The 14,987-nt window shown below is 42.8% G+C and overlaps 1 protein-coding gene and 1 long non-coding RNA gene across 2 annotated transcripts; one reads left to right on the top strand and one right to left on the bottom strand.

Annotated features, from left to right (window-relative positions):
* The first annotated feature begins 2,386 nt into the window (after positions 1-2,386).
* LOC119307905 lies at positions 2,387-4,226 on the top strand. The gene is made up of 3 exons (XR_005149622.1): positions 2,387-2,548; positions 3,779-3,854; positions 3,957-4,226. It is a non-coding gene; the product is annotated as an uncharacterized LOC119307905 (long non-coding RNA).
* Positions 4,227-5,724: 1,498 nt separating this feature from the next.
* Positions 5,725-7,329, bottom strand: LOC119307897 (subtilisin-like protease). Its single transcript, XM_037584001.1, has 2 exons — positions 6,916-7,329; positions 5,725-6,677 (listed from the first exon to the last, which is right to left on the bottom strand). The coding sequence occupies exons 1-2, from the start codon at positions 6,981-6,983 to the stop codon at positions 6,149-6,151; spliced, it is 597 nt and encodes a 198-aa protein (XP_037439898.1). The 5' UTR covers positions 6,984-7,329; the 3' UTR covers positions 5,725-6,148.
* Between the last annotated feature and the right edge of the window lie 7,658 nt (positions 7,330-14,987).

The following is a 14,987-nucleotide window of genomic DNA, read 5'->3' as shown; positions in this document are numbered from 1 at the left end:
GGTCGGTCCCTAACTGTGAGTCGAGGGTGGACTTGCAAATAGAAAAAAAAAGCAGGCCCCAGTTGCGAGTCGATGATGGACTTGCAACTAAGACAAAAAAAGTTCGGGTCCTAGAGTCGAGAGTGGACTTGCAATTGGGAGGAAAAACATCACAGTTGCAAGTCAAGGAGGGACTCGCAACTGGGACAAAAAAAGAACGGGTCCTAGTTGCGAGTCGATTGTGAACTTGAAACTAAAAAAATGTCAGGCCCCAGTTGCAAGTCAAGGGCGGACTTGCAAATGGGACAAAAAAAGAACGGGTCCTAGTTGCGAGTCAAGGATAAACTTGCAATTAGGACAAGAAAAGGCCAGACCCAGTTATGAGTTGAGGACCAACAACAACGGAGTCGAACATGCCTAAGTCAATAATAGGATACACAATAAACAAACAATAACAAGAAAGGCGGAAGGTAGAGCTTGCAGGAAATTGATGGAAAAACAAATCAAATGGTGAATTTAAAAAGTACTTGTAAATTTTAAAAACCATAGATTTAAAAGACTAAAAAAGGGAAAAAAGAAAAGTTTAAAAAGATGGGACCTCTATTGCATGCCAGTGAGGTTGGACTTGCACCTAGAACAAAAAATGGATTGGGCCTCAGTTAGGGACAAGTCGGGAGATCAAAAGTTTACGCCAAAATTACAACAACAAGATGCAACGGTAGGTGACAGTGACTAGTTGCATGGCAAGGGAGCACTTGCAACATAATCTGGAAATATGTTGGGCCGAGTTGCATCTCTGTGGTTTACTTGCAACTGCGACAATAAAAATAAAAGAGAAGAGCTCCAGTTTGCATGTTGGTGATCGACTTGCAACTAGAATAAAAAATAAAAAGGTGAATCCAGTTAGGAGTACACTTGCAGGAAAGATCAAAACGGTTTAGACCCACATGCATGTCGGTGATCGACTTGCAACTGGAAACAAAAATAAAAATAAGAAATTGGTTGTTGCCCGTCATTGTACTGCTTAGAAACTTGACCGGGTCGCCTCTATTCCTTAGACAAAGAGCAATGGGATAAAGAGAGCAAAGAAATAGAGCCGATGAGCCAGAGGCCAGCTCTTCTCTTCATCTTATACAGACAACACTTATCTTCAACTACAACACAGAAAAAAGACCATGAAAAACAGCTCAAAAAAGAAAGACGCACAGTGTGATGGGCTATAAAATAAACAATAGACGAGTGACACCAGACGCGCGGGACAAAACAACCCCGATCAAAGAATTGCACAAAATTTATAGAAACAAATCAAATGCACTGAAACTTAAATAAGACATCACACTCATCTATATGAGTTTTAACAATTTCGATACATGATTTACTATTCCGTGGACACGTTGCACGGATGAATACAATTCAAAACAACGAAAAAAATGCATGAACAATCATACTGTATATACACGCACAAAGGAGATGCATGTACATATCATCTGATATATACACATTTCATAGTATCGCAAGGGGGAGAAAAAAGAAATGAAAAAAAAAGACAAAAGAATACCTCACAAACTGCAACAGCTGCAGTCCAGACAATACAACAATAGACAAACAAAAGAAAAATAAAAGAATGGAAATGCAGCCCACGCTAGCACACATGGGCCAGCCCACGCTGGCACGCTGCATGCACTTCCCGTGCGGGCTGCGCGAGCGCACGCTACAAATCGCCAGATAGTACAATCAAAGGCGAAGAGATCATCAGTGCACGAATTATAAAGACAAAACAAATCTAACGACGAGGGACTTAGATGTGAGATAGTTATTTCACATCTACACGTGAAATAGCAAATTCGTGGAGTAGTATTTATTTATCATCGATTGTATTTAGACCGGACGCGGCAACGCGCGGTCTTTTCCTTCTACTATCTTTATCTTTCTTTACTTACTATTAAACGAGAAAACTAGCGCGGACGAAAACTCTGCCAGAAGCGAACGAAAGGTCCACCTCACCCGCGTCACCAAAATTAGCGCTAGCCTCCATCTAATCTAACCTCGAAATTAGCGCTAACCTCTCGAGCCGCACAAGTCTCCCATAGCTCGGCGGCGCCCACTCCCCCTCGCCTCTCGGGCCGCACCGGTCTCTTCCCTCAGCGCGAAACAGGCGCACGCAGGGCATCCGCCGGCAAATGAGGCCGAGAGCGATCCAGCGCCTGCATCCCTTGCCTCTCCGATCGCACCGGTCTGCTGCCTAAGCACGAAGTGGGTGCATGCAGGGCGGCCGCCGGCGAGCGATCCGGTGGCGCTATGGCGCATGCATCCCTCACCTCTCCGATCGCACCGGTCTGCTCCCTAAGCACGAAGTGGGTGCATGCAGGGCGGCCGCCGACGAACGAGCCCGCGGCGCGGCGGTCTGCTCCTTACCGATTTGAGATCCGCACTGGTCTCCTCTCTGCTGGCCATTCTACGGGAAAGATCGCTGAGTACTTCATCTAAATCTGCCGCAAACGACCAGCACTCTGTGTCAAGAAGTGGGAGTATTTCCTCCCTCACACATGCTCCCTGCCTCACATGTGATGTAAGTATCGCATCCCTCACATGTGCTTCCTGACTCGCGTTCTTCTACAACATAGAGTATATGTGGATCAAATTACTTCATGTCTGCTAACAAAATTACATATCCTATGTGACAGTGGGTTATTTTTCTCCTTCGAAATTGAGGATCTGGGAGATAATGCCACAGAATAACATAAATATTTCTGTTTGAAGTGTGTATACTATCCTGATAAAATCCTCAGAACGCAGAAGTATATGCATTCTTGGTTTCATGCGCCATATTATTGTTCATGTTTGAGAGATTGGTTTTGAGCATGTGAATCTGAGCTTCAAATACTTTGCCTGAGAAACTTCAGTTATTGATAAACGACAGAGGATGAAAAATATTCAGTGATGTCTCAAGCATTTCAGTGTAACTACATTCTTGCACTTTATGCCTCATTGATTCTGTTCTGTTGCAATCTGTCTTAAGGTGCATCTGCATCTTCATTTCTTAATCATTGTTTCTATACAATTTGATGGCGAAAAAGCGTGGTGGCCGTGGCTGTGTTATTCATCGCTGAGAGGAAGAAGAAAAGGGGGGACAAGGAGCAATCATGGGCTTGGCTGGCGTGCTCTAGTGAAACATGCCCGTTTTAGTGTGGGTCAAGGCACTAGGGCACGTTGTCGGTGTGGCTTGGTCGGTCATTCGCTAGCTTAATCATCATGCGTTTGGCTAAGGAAGCGATCGCTAGCGCCAACCGGTACTCCGGCAGGCAAGTACCGCAACAATTAGTGTGACGGCCGGCATCAGACTGCGCAAGAAGACGTCTCTGCTCCAGCCTAAATGCTGGAGCCTGTACTCCCGTCTTCTGGAGGAAGGACAACAGCCTCTGGCAGAGCAGGACAACAACAGCTTCACAGCGTCACCGAAGTCCGGGCGGTGGCTAAGTTTGGCATTAGCCTAGCTGCTAGCCAGAAGTTGGACATGAAGGGGAGAGGCAGGGGTCAGCAAACGCAAAGGGGCAGGGGTCACCATAGTTGTTAATTCGTTTTTTCTGAATTTATAGCAATGCAATATAAGTTTCTGAATTTCTGTCAACTGAAGATCGTGCATAGTAGTGGTCTATTGATAGTACTGGTCAAGGTGTCAAATACTTTGTTTTTTCTTTGCATCAAACCATTTCTTTTCTGCTCTGGAGTTTAGAGTCAGCCCCACCTTGATTTTCCTCCGTCCTCCGCCACTGCTCCTAAATGTATTGGAATTCAGCAGGTCATGAAAATGGACGGATGTGATAGCGAAGGAACCAGAGGGAATGATACTACTGTATCAGCAATGGTGTTGATACGTAAGTACTCCATCTATTCTACATTTTTGTATCTTTTCACAAAAAACTATCAAACTTGTGTACTGTCATGCCTTCTAATTTTTCTTGTTAATTTGCACACAGGTAGAAGATACAAAAATGAGGAAGATACTAAAAGACACATAGATGAGTAACACAGATGAGAAATTCATATGCCCATCATGTCTTGGATGAGAAACAGTATGAAAACTTCAATGAAAAATTCAGCACTGCCAAACCATTTGGAAATGCTACCAGAAATGAAAAACAATTAGGGGGTAGATGCACTAGAGGAAGGAAAGAGGAGCTCCAGTTTGATCCCATACTTTGTGTCATAATTTCATATCGATTAATTCTTGTGTCTCAATGATTCACTCTATAATTCTCATTGACGAACTTTGGGCAGTACCTTGATGAATGTACTTCAAATCTTTACTATTAAAGGGTACGTTTGTTTTGGTATGTTCGCCTCCTTCGCTACATGGCACCTTTCCATCATTTTCATTTTCAATATATTAAGTGAAGCTTTCTCTTTTTTTTATTTAATTTGTGCTGGAAAGGAGGAATACATAGTTTTGCTACATAATAGTATAAATAAGATAAGGAAGAGGGTATTGCAACTAGCAAGGTAGCATGTTCACAGTATGACTGTGAACTTCCTTAAAATATGTATGGTTGTTGTATCCTACCAAACAATATAATTTTCCATGATTTTTCTGCGGTTTGCAAGACTCAAATCTTCAAAAAGCACACGTCTTTTCATATTGAAAATGTACCTCTATTGAAACTTTGACTGTCAGTCATTCAGTTCGAAGTGAAAACACACAGAAAACTGTATTGTTAAGAGGTGTTGTCTCCTGTGCATGGATCAACCTGGATGGTGGGGGGTGGATCGGGGACGTAGCGGCAGCGGCCAGGTCTAGTGTAGTTGCCAGTTATCTTCAATTCAGGCCTTGAAATCTCAATATTTGAACGATCAGAATCTTCCTTTCAGTTGAGTGCATGAGATTACTTTGGAAGCAAACTGCAACTTTCTTGACGTGCCCAATACTAAACTGGGAGGTGCTGGGAGGCTCATGCTTAACTACCTCCGGATGAAACTGACATCGAGGTGAGTAGTGCCTACTTTATTCTTTTAGTATGAATTTATTAGCATTTCATAGAAACATGATGTATGTGATATATTTGAATCATCACTTCAATTTCATGTGCATTGGTTGAAACATGCGTTGCACGTACATGTCTACTAGAATAAAAAATAAAAAGGCGAATCCAGTTAGGAGTACACTTGCAGGAAAGATCAAAACGGTTTGGACCCACATGCATGTCGGTGATCGACTTGCAACTGGAAACAAAAATAAAAATAAGAAATTGGCTGTTGCCCGTCATTGTACTGCTTAGAAACTTGACCGGGTCGCCTCTACTCCTTAGACAAAGAGCAATGGGATAAAAAGAGCAAAGAAATAGAGCCAATGAGCCAGCAGCCAGCTCTTCTCTTCATCTTATACAGACAACACTTATCTTCAACTACAACACAGAAAAAAGACCATGCAAAAGGCTCAAAAAAGAAAGACGCACAGTGTGATGGGCTATAAAATAAACAATAGACGAGTGACACCAGACGCGCGGGACAAAACAACCCCGATCAAAGAATTGCACAAAATTTATAGAAACAAATCAAATGGACTGAAACTTAAATAAGACATCACACTCATCTATATGAGTTTTAACAATTTCGATACATGATTTACTATTCCGTGGACACGTTGCACGGATGAATACAATTCAAAACAACGAAAAAAATGCATGAACAATCATACTGTATATACACGCACAAAGGAGATGCCTGTACATGTCATCTGATATATACACATATCATAGTATCGCAAGGGGGAGAAAAAAGAAATGAAAAAAAGACAAAAAAATACCTCACAAACTGCAACAGCTGCAGTCCAGACAATACAACAATAGACAAACAAAAGAAAAATAAAAGAATGGAAATGCAGCCCACGCTAGCACACATGGGCCAGCCCACGCTGGCACGCTGCATGCACGTCCCGTGCGGGCTGAGCGAGCGCACGCTACAAATCGCCAGATAGTACAATCAAAGGCGAAGAGATCATCAGTGCACGAATTGTAAAGACAAAACAAATCTAACGACGAGGGACTTAGATGTGAGATAGTTATTTCACATCTACACGTGAAATAGCAAATTCGTAGTATTCATTTATCATCGATTGTATTAGACGTGCCCGTTGTCCATGTCCAGAGGCAAGTATCCGCCGACACCAGGCTAGTTATCGGGGGACTCCCCCAATATGGTTCGACAGGTCCACGAACGACGCGAGGAACGCAGTCGTGTGCGTCGTCTGCGCGCGGTAGATGTTGTTGTCGAAGGAGCGTACGAAGCCTGGCTTGGCAGAGACCTCCTTGAGCTCCTTCTCTGTCAGCCGCGCGGCGAAGCCGGTAAAGATGGTGCGGTAGGAGTAGAGCAGCCTCGGCTTGCCTTGTGCCGTCGTCGCCGACGGCAGGAACGAACGGTGCCACGCTCTGGCAGCATCAGCATCGGCATCTTGGCCTTCTTCTGGTGGCTCGAGCATGACGATATACGTCCTGTAGCCGTCGCTGTCGGCTGGCTCGACATCGTCGAGCTCGGCTGCGGTGGACATGAGCGCCGCCTTGAGCAGCTCGGCGATGGTGGACGCTAGCTCCCTCTCGTCCAGCTCGGCGGTCGTGGACGCCACCGCCGGCAGGAGGAGCAGCAGTAGCAGCGCCATGCTGCTCGCCATGGCTGCGAGCGAGCGGGAGCAGAAGATTGGTAACGGCCTGTGCTAAAATGTTATGTTAAAGGTCTAAAATGTTAAACAGAGGGCTAAAGTATTATTTAAAATAAACTCAGGGGCTATTCTGCAAAGTTCTGGATTTATATTTATTTTCTGGAATTAGTTTTCTTATTGGAAATACCGAGGATAAGGTTGCCGGAGTAGGGGGGCGCTAACGCTGCAGTGCTCGGATCCTTGCCGGCGTTGGAACAAATCGAAGAGGAGCTCGAGGAGATCATTACCCTGGGACGTAAACACGTCGGGGAGGTCCGGGAGATGCCATTCGTCGGAGGAGAGGGGTGGAGGTCATCGGAGTAGAGCGAGGAGTTGGTTCCGGAGCCGGGGACGCGTTGGTTTCGGCCCAAACGGGATGCGGCGGCTCCAGGATTGCTTCTGGGATGCTTGGCGACGGACAAGGCGGCTCTGGAAGGCGAGGCTTCGAGCTCTACTTGGCGCGTCAATGGAGGGCGGCGGCGGCTAGGGTTTCGGCGCGGGGCGGCGGGATCGGATGCGGCGCGACGAATCGGTTTCGGGAGATACGTGAGCACGGGGCCCGACTTTTATATGCGCAGAGCCCTAGGGTCTCCGGGGCGCTCACGCCGAGGTGGACTCGGTTGGGGCAGCGGCGTAGGGCACGGCCGGGTTTGGTTCGGACTCGGTGGATGGATGCGAGGGTGCGGTGGGTCGCGCAGGAGAGAAAGGCCAAGTGGGCCGGACGGGGAAAGAAAAAGGAGAGGAAGAAAGAAATGGGCCGGAGGGAAGAGAAATGAGTTTCGGCCCAGTGGAAAGAAATAGAGAAAAGAATAAAGAGAAAGGGAAAAAGAGAGAAGAAATGACGTCTTTTTTTAGGGGAAAAATCATGCCGCTTTATTTAACAAAAGCTAGGAATCTCGTCTGAAATTACATATAAAATAAAGTCTGGTGGCGATCCCACCCAAATCTCCGAACGGTTCTCAACTACACCTACTTTCGCAAGTTTATGAGCGGCAACATTCCCAGATCGACGAAGCCACGACACCTTGGCCTCGTGTCCATAGTACCGAGCAAAGTCTTGATCTCCTGCACCCATGGCCCAACAGCAGAGAGGTTCTTCTCCGGATTGTTTAGCATATACACCAGAGCTAGGTTGTCCGGCTCCACATGCGCCCGCCTTACGTTCAGATCAATCGCCATGCGGACTACACTTCGGCATGCTAGAACTTCCACCATCTGAGGATCATCAATATTTGGGAAGAAATGGCATAACCCGGCTCTGAACGCCGCCTGGTGATCCCGAAGGACCAAGCCACCTCCTCCTTTCTCCCCATTCCTCGAGACCGCGTCGTCGAAGTTGATCTTCACCCATCCATCTTCAGGAGGTTCCCACCGCTGAACGGTCTTTGGCTCCGGTTGTGGCGCCCTCGTCTCATGTGATGTTCTCCAGTCCGAAATCTGCATTTGTACTGTCGCTATTATTTCATGTTGTTGTGCTATCTTCCTCTCGTCTCTCGCCTTGTTTCTTGCTAGCCAAAGGCTATAAGCTGCTTGGAGCATCATCTCCTTCTCGTCGTCAGAGGCACGAGCAAACCAGTCAAGCAACCAAGAGGCTAGGTCTCGTTGTGTTTCGATGTGCCTCGATGGCAACTCGAGTGCCAAACCCACTTGCGCCCTCAACTCCTCCCAGAACAAGACTGAATGTTGGCAACCCCAAAATCTGTGCATCATGGTCTCTTCGCGGGCATACACAACACAAAAAATGCCCGACTTGATCTGCCTTCAATGAAGCTCTGAACCTACAGCAAGACCATTTCGTATTATCCGCCACATATGGATCTTGACCTTGCCAGGAGCACTCGTTTCTCACAGCGCCAAGTACCCCTTATGCTTTGCTACCGAGCTTGAGGACTCCGGTTGTCCGGTCCTTGCTCTGTTCATAGACATTCTTAGATGATACGCTGACTTGACCGAGAACACGCCATTTCGTGTAAGATTCCATGCGAGAAAATCATCAATATTCGGTCCTCCTATAGCAATTTGCTTCACATCTGTTGCATCATCTGTAGAAAACATCGCATCCACCACCTCCTCATTCCATGTCATCCCGTCGAGGTTTAGCAGGTCCGCGAGCTTGGTGATGCCCTGCATGTACACTTGGCCCAGTGGCTTTGTGCACCCTCTACGGGGGATCCACGGGTCGTGATGGATGTTGATATGCGCCCCCGTCCCCACTCTCCAAATGAGACCCTCACGGAGGAGGTATCGGCCATGCAGAATGCTGTGGAAGGTGAATGAGCCCGAGGCCGGGCACGATGCAGACAAGATTGAGTCATCTTTGAAGTACCGAGCTTTAAGGGCTCTAGCACAAAGGGAGGATGGCACTTGCAGAATACTCCATGCTTGCTTAGCCAATAAAGCTTGGTTAAAAGCCTCGGGATCTCGAAATCCCATGCCACCATCCTGCTTACTTGTACACATCTTCTGCCGTGGTGACGTCGTGGGCACTTCTCCCAGCGAGGGCGGCAAGCAGGACGTGGAACGACAGCGATTTCGGCGCGGCCACGCAGCTGCTTCCATCGACGGGAAAAATTTGAATTAGAACCCCCTCAAGCTTCCGGAAAATTACAAACAAGCCCTTCTGCCATTAAAACAGAATAGAAAATAGATGTTTTCAGGGCCTATTTGCAATAAGAAAAATTATTAAAAATAAGATTTGAATTCCATATCAAATTTCAAGCTCACCATGTTTTGGTTTTTCAATTTTGAGCAAGTTTTGAATTTTGAACTTAGGATGCTCAATTAAGTGATTTTTTTGTTATTTTCTCTATATTTAAATTTCTTCACCATTTAAATTGAATTTTGGCCTATTGGGTTTATTTCACATTTGGAAATGTGAGACTTGACACCTCTATTTTGTTGCTCAATGATTTTAGAAACATGAAATTACATTGCAATTTTATTTATTTGTGACAAATTGTTATTTTCTCTAAATTTAGATTTCAAATGAACTGCACAACTCTTTCTTACATGCTATGATACTAGCATAACACAACAAACATGTTATTGCCAAAATGGTATGTTGAACATTTTTAATTGGACATTTTAACTACAATGGATTTAGGAAATAATTTGTAAAACTTCTTAGTAAAGTTTTATACATTGAAATCATGGTTAACTACTAATGAGTTCTATACTTGGAATCTAAATGAATTTGGGAAATAAATGGATTTTTCCCTACTGGTGGACAACAATTTATATAAAGGTTTCAACTAGTGTTATGGATTTGTCTCTCATCTTGAAAGGTGTAACCTTCATCACTATTTTTGTTATACATGATTAGCAATGAAAACATATTGCTATAATTATTTATTTGTGACTACTTGTAGTTTTTGGAATGCTACAGATTGAGTGCTTTATTAACTCTTGGGCAACACTAAATTGTTGTCCAACAATATTTACTTAATTTGCTCCCTATGATGACTACAAAAGTATTCCCATTGTTTTCATTCAATTACTTGCCAACATGATATATTATCACAGTGGCTTTCGTTTGTGGTACTTGACAAGTAAATCATGTGAAAACATGATCAGATGTCAGTGGATGCATAATTTACAATTGTCCTGCATGTGATCAGGTGTTATGGCAAAATGGATGAGTAAAATGATGAGAATAGAATATCTCTTGATTCCATAACTCATCCTAATGTTGAACAAGTTGATGCACTCCTCTTTGATAAGAACTCGTTACTTGAGTGTGTGGAAGCAAATTTTTAGAACAACTGGTGACTAAGTAGCCCATGTGATTCTATTATCCACATGTCCAAAGTTTTATTTTCTTGAGAAAGAACTCAGGAGCAAGCCAAATGACCTTTATCACAAGATGAACTTGTGAAGTGCTCTCTTATGAGACTTGACCACTCACAAAATGTGAGGGTTATATTATGTCATTCAAGTTATGGTTGGTAATTATGTGGCTTTATGATTTGGCTTTACTTACTCATTGGAATCCATATCCTTGGAGTAATACCATAATTCTCCATATAACTTTCTTATTTAGAAACTTGAATATGTTTCCTAAGTTATATTGTGGTTTGTTATGTCCTCATTGTTATTCTTTCCTTTATATGGATCATGGTTGTATCTTATCATAGTTTCCTGTTTGAATCAAAATAATCCAAATGATCCATAGTCCATTGTGGCCTTTACTTTGGTATTGATTTCTCTAGTAAATCCCTGGCCTGAGATAACTTTTTGATGTCCTTTCTTTGATTCCAACCGCAATTTCATCACCCTTGTGGTCAAGGCAACCCATTACTCAAACAAAGATTTCTCCTAGATGATTATAAAAGAATGTGGGAGTATTTTATGACATCAATTTGCCCTATGCATATAAGAAGAATTTGTTAACAAGTTTGCAAGACTTGTCTCCAAATTGCTTTTCATATACAAATGGCTGAGATGTACTAGGTTATCTAACTTATGTTTATTTGTGTATGACATTTAGTTGTTAGAGCATACAAAGGTGATTTGTTAACAAGGTTGCAAGACTTGTTACCAAACTACTTCTATATAGCACTAACATTGGGATATCACACTATTTCTAGATGGTTTAAGAAGAATAGATTTTGATATAAGAGTTTCCAAATACTCTATGATGGATTGGAATAGTACTTCTAGATCAACCTAAAGAATCCTTCTGCACATCTTCTGGTTATAGTTCCACCTTTCATGTAGGTTCCTGATGTCTGCTAGAACTACGTTGGTATTTCCCCAAAGAGGAAGGGATGATGCAATATAGCGACGGTAGGTATTTCCCTCAATGATGAGACCAAGGTTATCGAACAAGTAGGAGAACCTCCTCACACCATGTAAACATCACCTGCACACAAATAACAAATACTCGCAACCCAACGTGTAAAAGGGGTTGTCAATCCCTTTCGGGTACGGCGCCTCAAGATAGGCAAATAACGTGAGGTAAAAGTGGTAGATAGGACAAATAGATCACGGAACAAATAAATTGCAGCAAGGTATTTTTGTATTTTTGGTTTAATAGATCTGAAAATAAATGCAAAAGAAAATAGATTGCAAAGGCAAATATGATGAAAAGAGACCCGGGGCCGTAGGTTTCACTAGTGGCTTCTCTCGAGAAAAATAGCAAACGGTGGGAAAACAATTATTGTTGGACAATTGATAGAACTTCAAATAATCATGACGATATCCAGGCAATGATCATTATATATGCATCACGTCCAGGATTAGTAGAACGACTCCTGCCTGCATCTACTACTATTGCTCCACACATCGACCGTTATCCAGCATGCATCTAGCGCATTAAGTTCATGAAGAAATGGAGTAGTGCAATAAAAACGATGACATGATGTAGACAAAATCTATTTATGTAGAAATAGACCCCATCTTGTTATCCTTAATAGCATCGATACATACATGTCGTTTCCCTTTCTGTCACTGGGATCAAGCACCGTAAGATCAAACCCATCACAAGCACCTCTTCCCATTGTAAGATAAATAGATCAAGTTGTCCAAACAAAACCCAAATATCGGAGAAGAGATACGAGGCTATAAACAATCACGCATATAAGAGATCAAAGAAGACTCAAATAACTTTCAAGGATAAAAACATAGATCTGATCATAAACTCAAAGTTCATCGGATCCCAACATACACACCGCAAAAGACTTACATCATATGAATCTCCAAGAGACCATTGTATTGATAATCAAGAGAGAGAGAGGAAGCCATCTAGCTACTAACTATGGACCCGTAGGTCTACAAAGAACTACTCACACATCATCGGAGAGGCACCAATGGACATGATGCACCCCTCCGAGATGGTGCCTAGATTGGATCTTGTGTTTCTGGACTCTGCGGCGGCTAGAATTGATTTTTGTCGACTCACCTAGGGTTTCTAGAATATTGGGGTATTTATAGAGCAAAGAGGCGGTTTAGGGGGCCCCCGAGGTGGGCACAACCAACGGGGTGCGCCTGGGCCCCCAGGCACGCCCTGGTGGGTTGTGCTCCCCTCGGAGGACCCCCCCAGGTGCTTTCCTGGCCCACTGGATGTCTTCTGGCCCAAAATAATCCTCAAAAAGTTTTGCTGCGTTTGGACTCCGTTTAGTATTGATTTGCTACGATGTAAAAAACATGCAGCAAACAGCAACTCGCACTGGGCACTATGTCAATAGGTTAGTACAAAAAAGATATAAAATGACTATAAAATGATTGTAAAACATCCAAGAATGATAATATAACAGCATGGAACAATAAAAAATTATAGATACGTTGGAAACGTATCAGCATCCCCAAGCTTAATTCCTGCTCGTCCTCGAGTAGGTAAATGATAAAAATAAAACTTTTGATGTGGAATGCTGCCTAACATGTTCATCACATTAGCACGGACATTTGGACTTTTGTATGATTCAAAGCAATAGTCTAGTTTTGACATGAAGACTTTAATACTCAAGCATACCAACAAGCAACCATGTCTTTCAAAATATCAACACTAAAGCAAGCTATCCCTAGCCCATTATGCTCAATCATTGATCCATTCATGGAACACACTCGAATATTAGCTACACCCAATGCTCAAATACGATCATGGTGCCCCTTAGTTGGTGCTTTATAAGAGAAGATGGAGACTCAAATTCAAATATAAAAATTGCATAAATAAAAGAAAGGCCCTTCGCGGAGGGAAGTAGGGATTCGTAGAGGTGCCAGAGCTCAAAGCTTAAATTGAGAGATAAAAACATTTTTGAGAGGCATACTTTTCCCACCAACGAAAATGACTTAGAGATCCCAACACTTTCCATGCTAGATACATCATAGGCGGTTCCCAAATAGAAAATAAACTTCATTCCTTTTTCCACCATTACTTTCACTTTCCATGGCTAGCCGAATCCACGGTTGCCCTCCATACCAACACTTTCCAAGGAATTTATTATTTGACAACATAAAGTAAATTCATTTTTCATTTCGGGACTAGGCATCCCTAATACCTTTGCCGTACTCTCGTGCAATGACAAGTGAATAAACACTCATCGTGATAATAACACATCTAGCATGGAAAATATTGGCCACCCTTCACCGCCTCGCGAGCGGTAGAGCACACAAAAGATAAATTTATTTTGAAAATTATAGATGGCACATGAAAATTTGCTTAGAACGGCATGGAAATTCTGCCTATAGGTAGGTATAGTGTAGTAATTAGGCAAGACTAGTTTAAAGGGTTTTTGATGCACAAGTAGTGATCATACTTAGTGCAAAATGAAGGCTAGCAAAAAGATTGAGAAGCGACCAACCAAAAAAGCGAAAAATCTTGCACCCAAGCATTAAGCATAAGTAACACTGAATAATGCACCATAAGTAGGATATAAATTTCATTGCATAACTATTGACTTTCGTGCTTGCATTGGGAATCACAAACCTTAACATCAATATTCTTACCAAAGCACAATTACTCCTCAACATGACTCACATATCATATCGTCATATCTCAAAACATTACTAAGAATCAAGTTTATTTTGTCCAATGATCTTCATGAAAGTTTTTATTATATCCTCCTTGGATATCTATCACTTTGGGACTATTTTCATATGTTGCTTTTGATAAGCTCAAACAAATATAAGGGAAGAACATGAGCATAATTTTTCTTTCTCTCAAAATAATCTAAGTGAAGCAAGAGAGAATTTCTAAAAAAATTACTAACTCCCAAATAAATCTAAGTGAAGCATGAGAGCATTTCTTCAAAAATAACAAAGCACACCGTGCTCAAAAAGATATAAGTGAATCAATGCCCTTGGTTGCATGCTTAGGTCCCATGCAAGAAATGGGAATGAATGTCAAACACCTTTCCACCGTGAAAGTGCAACTATCCCTAGGTGGTTTTGGTAATTCATAACAACATATAGCTCATTGAGCTAATGCTATTCCAAGACTATTATTTCAGGAAAGCTCAATGAATGGCATGTCATGGATGATGAAAGTGGATCCCTCAAAATACTAAGGACAAAGGATTGGCTCAAGCTTAAAAGCTCAAGACTCTTCATTTTACATTTTAGTGATCCAAGATCACATTGAGTCTATAGGAAAAGCCAATACTATCAAGGAGGGATGAGGTGTTGCTTAATGAACCTCTTGCTTCAAGTGCTTAGTGATATGCTCCAAAAACCCTCAACTACTTTCTCACATCCACATATGACCTAAACCCAAAGTCAAACTCGGCCATACCGATTCTTTCTATCCGGCGCCACCGAGTTCAAATGTCATAGCCACTGCCACAAACCCTAGGCAAATCGGTCTCACCAATAGGGATCTCAGTCT

This window comes from Triticum dicoccoides, chromosome 1B (genome assembly GCF_002162155.2).
Source record: "Triticum dicoccoides isolate Atlit2015 ecotype Zavitan chromosome 1B, WEW_v2.0, whole genome shotgun sequence".
Classification (NCBI taxonomy): Eukaryota; Viridiplantae; Streptophyta; class Magnoliopsida; order Poales; family Poaceae; genus Triticum; species Triticum dicoccoides.
This window is presented reverse-complemented; position numbering and strand designations above follow the sequence as displayed.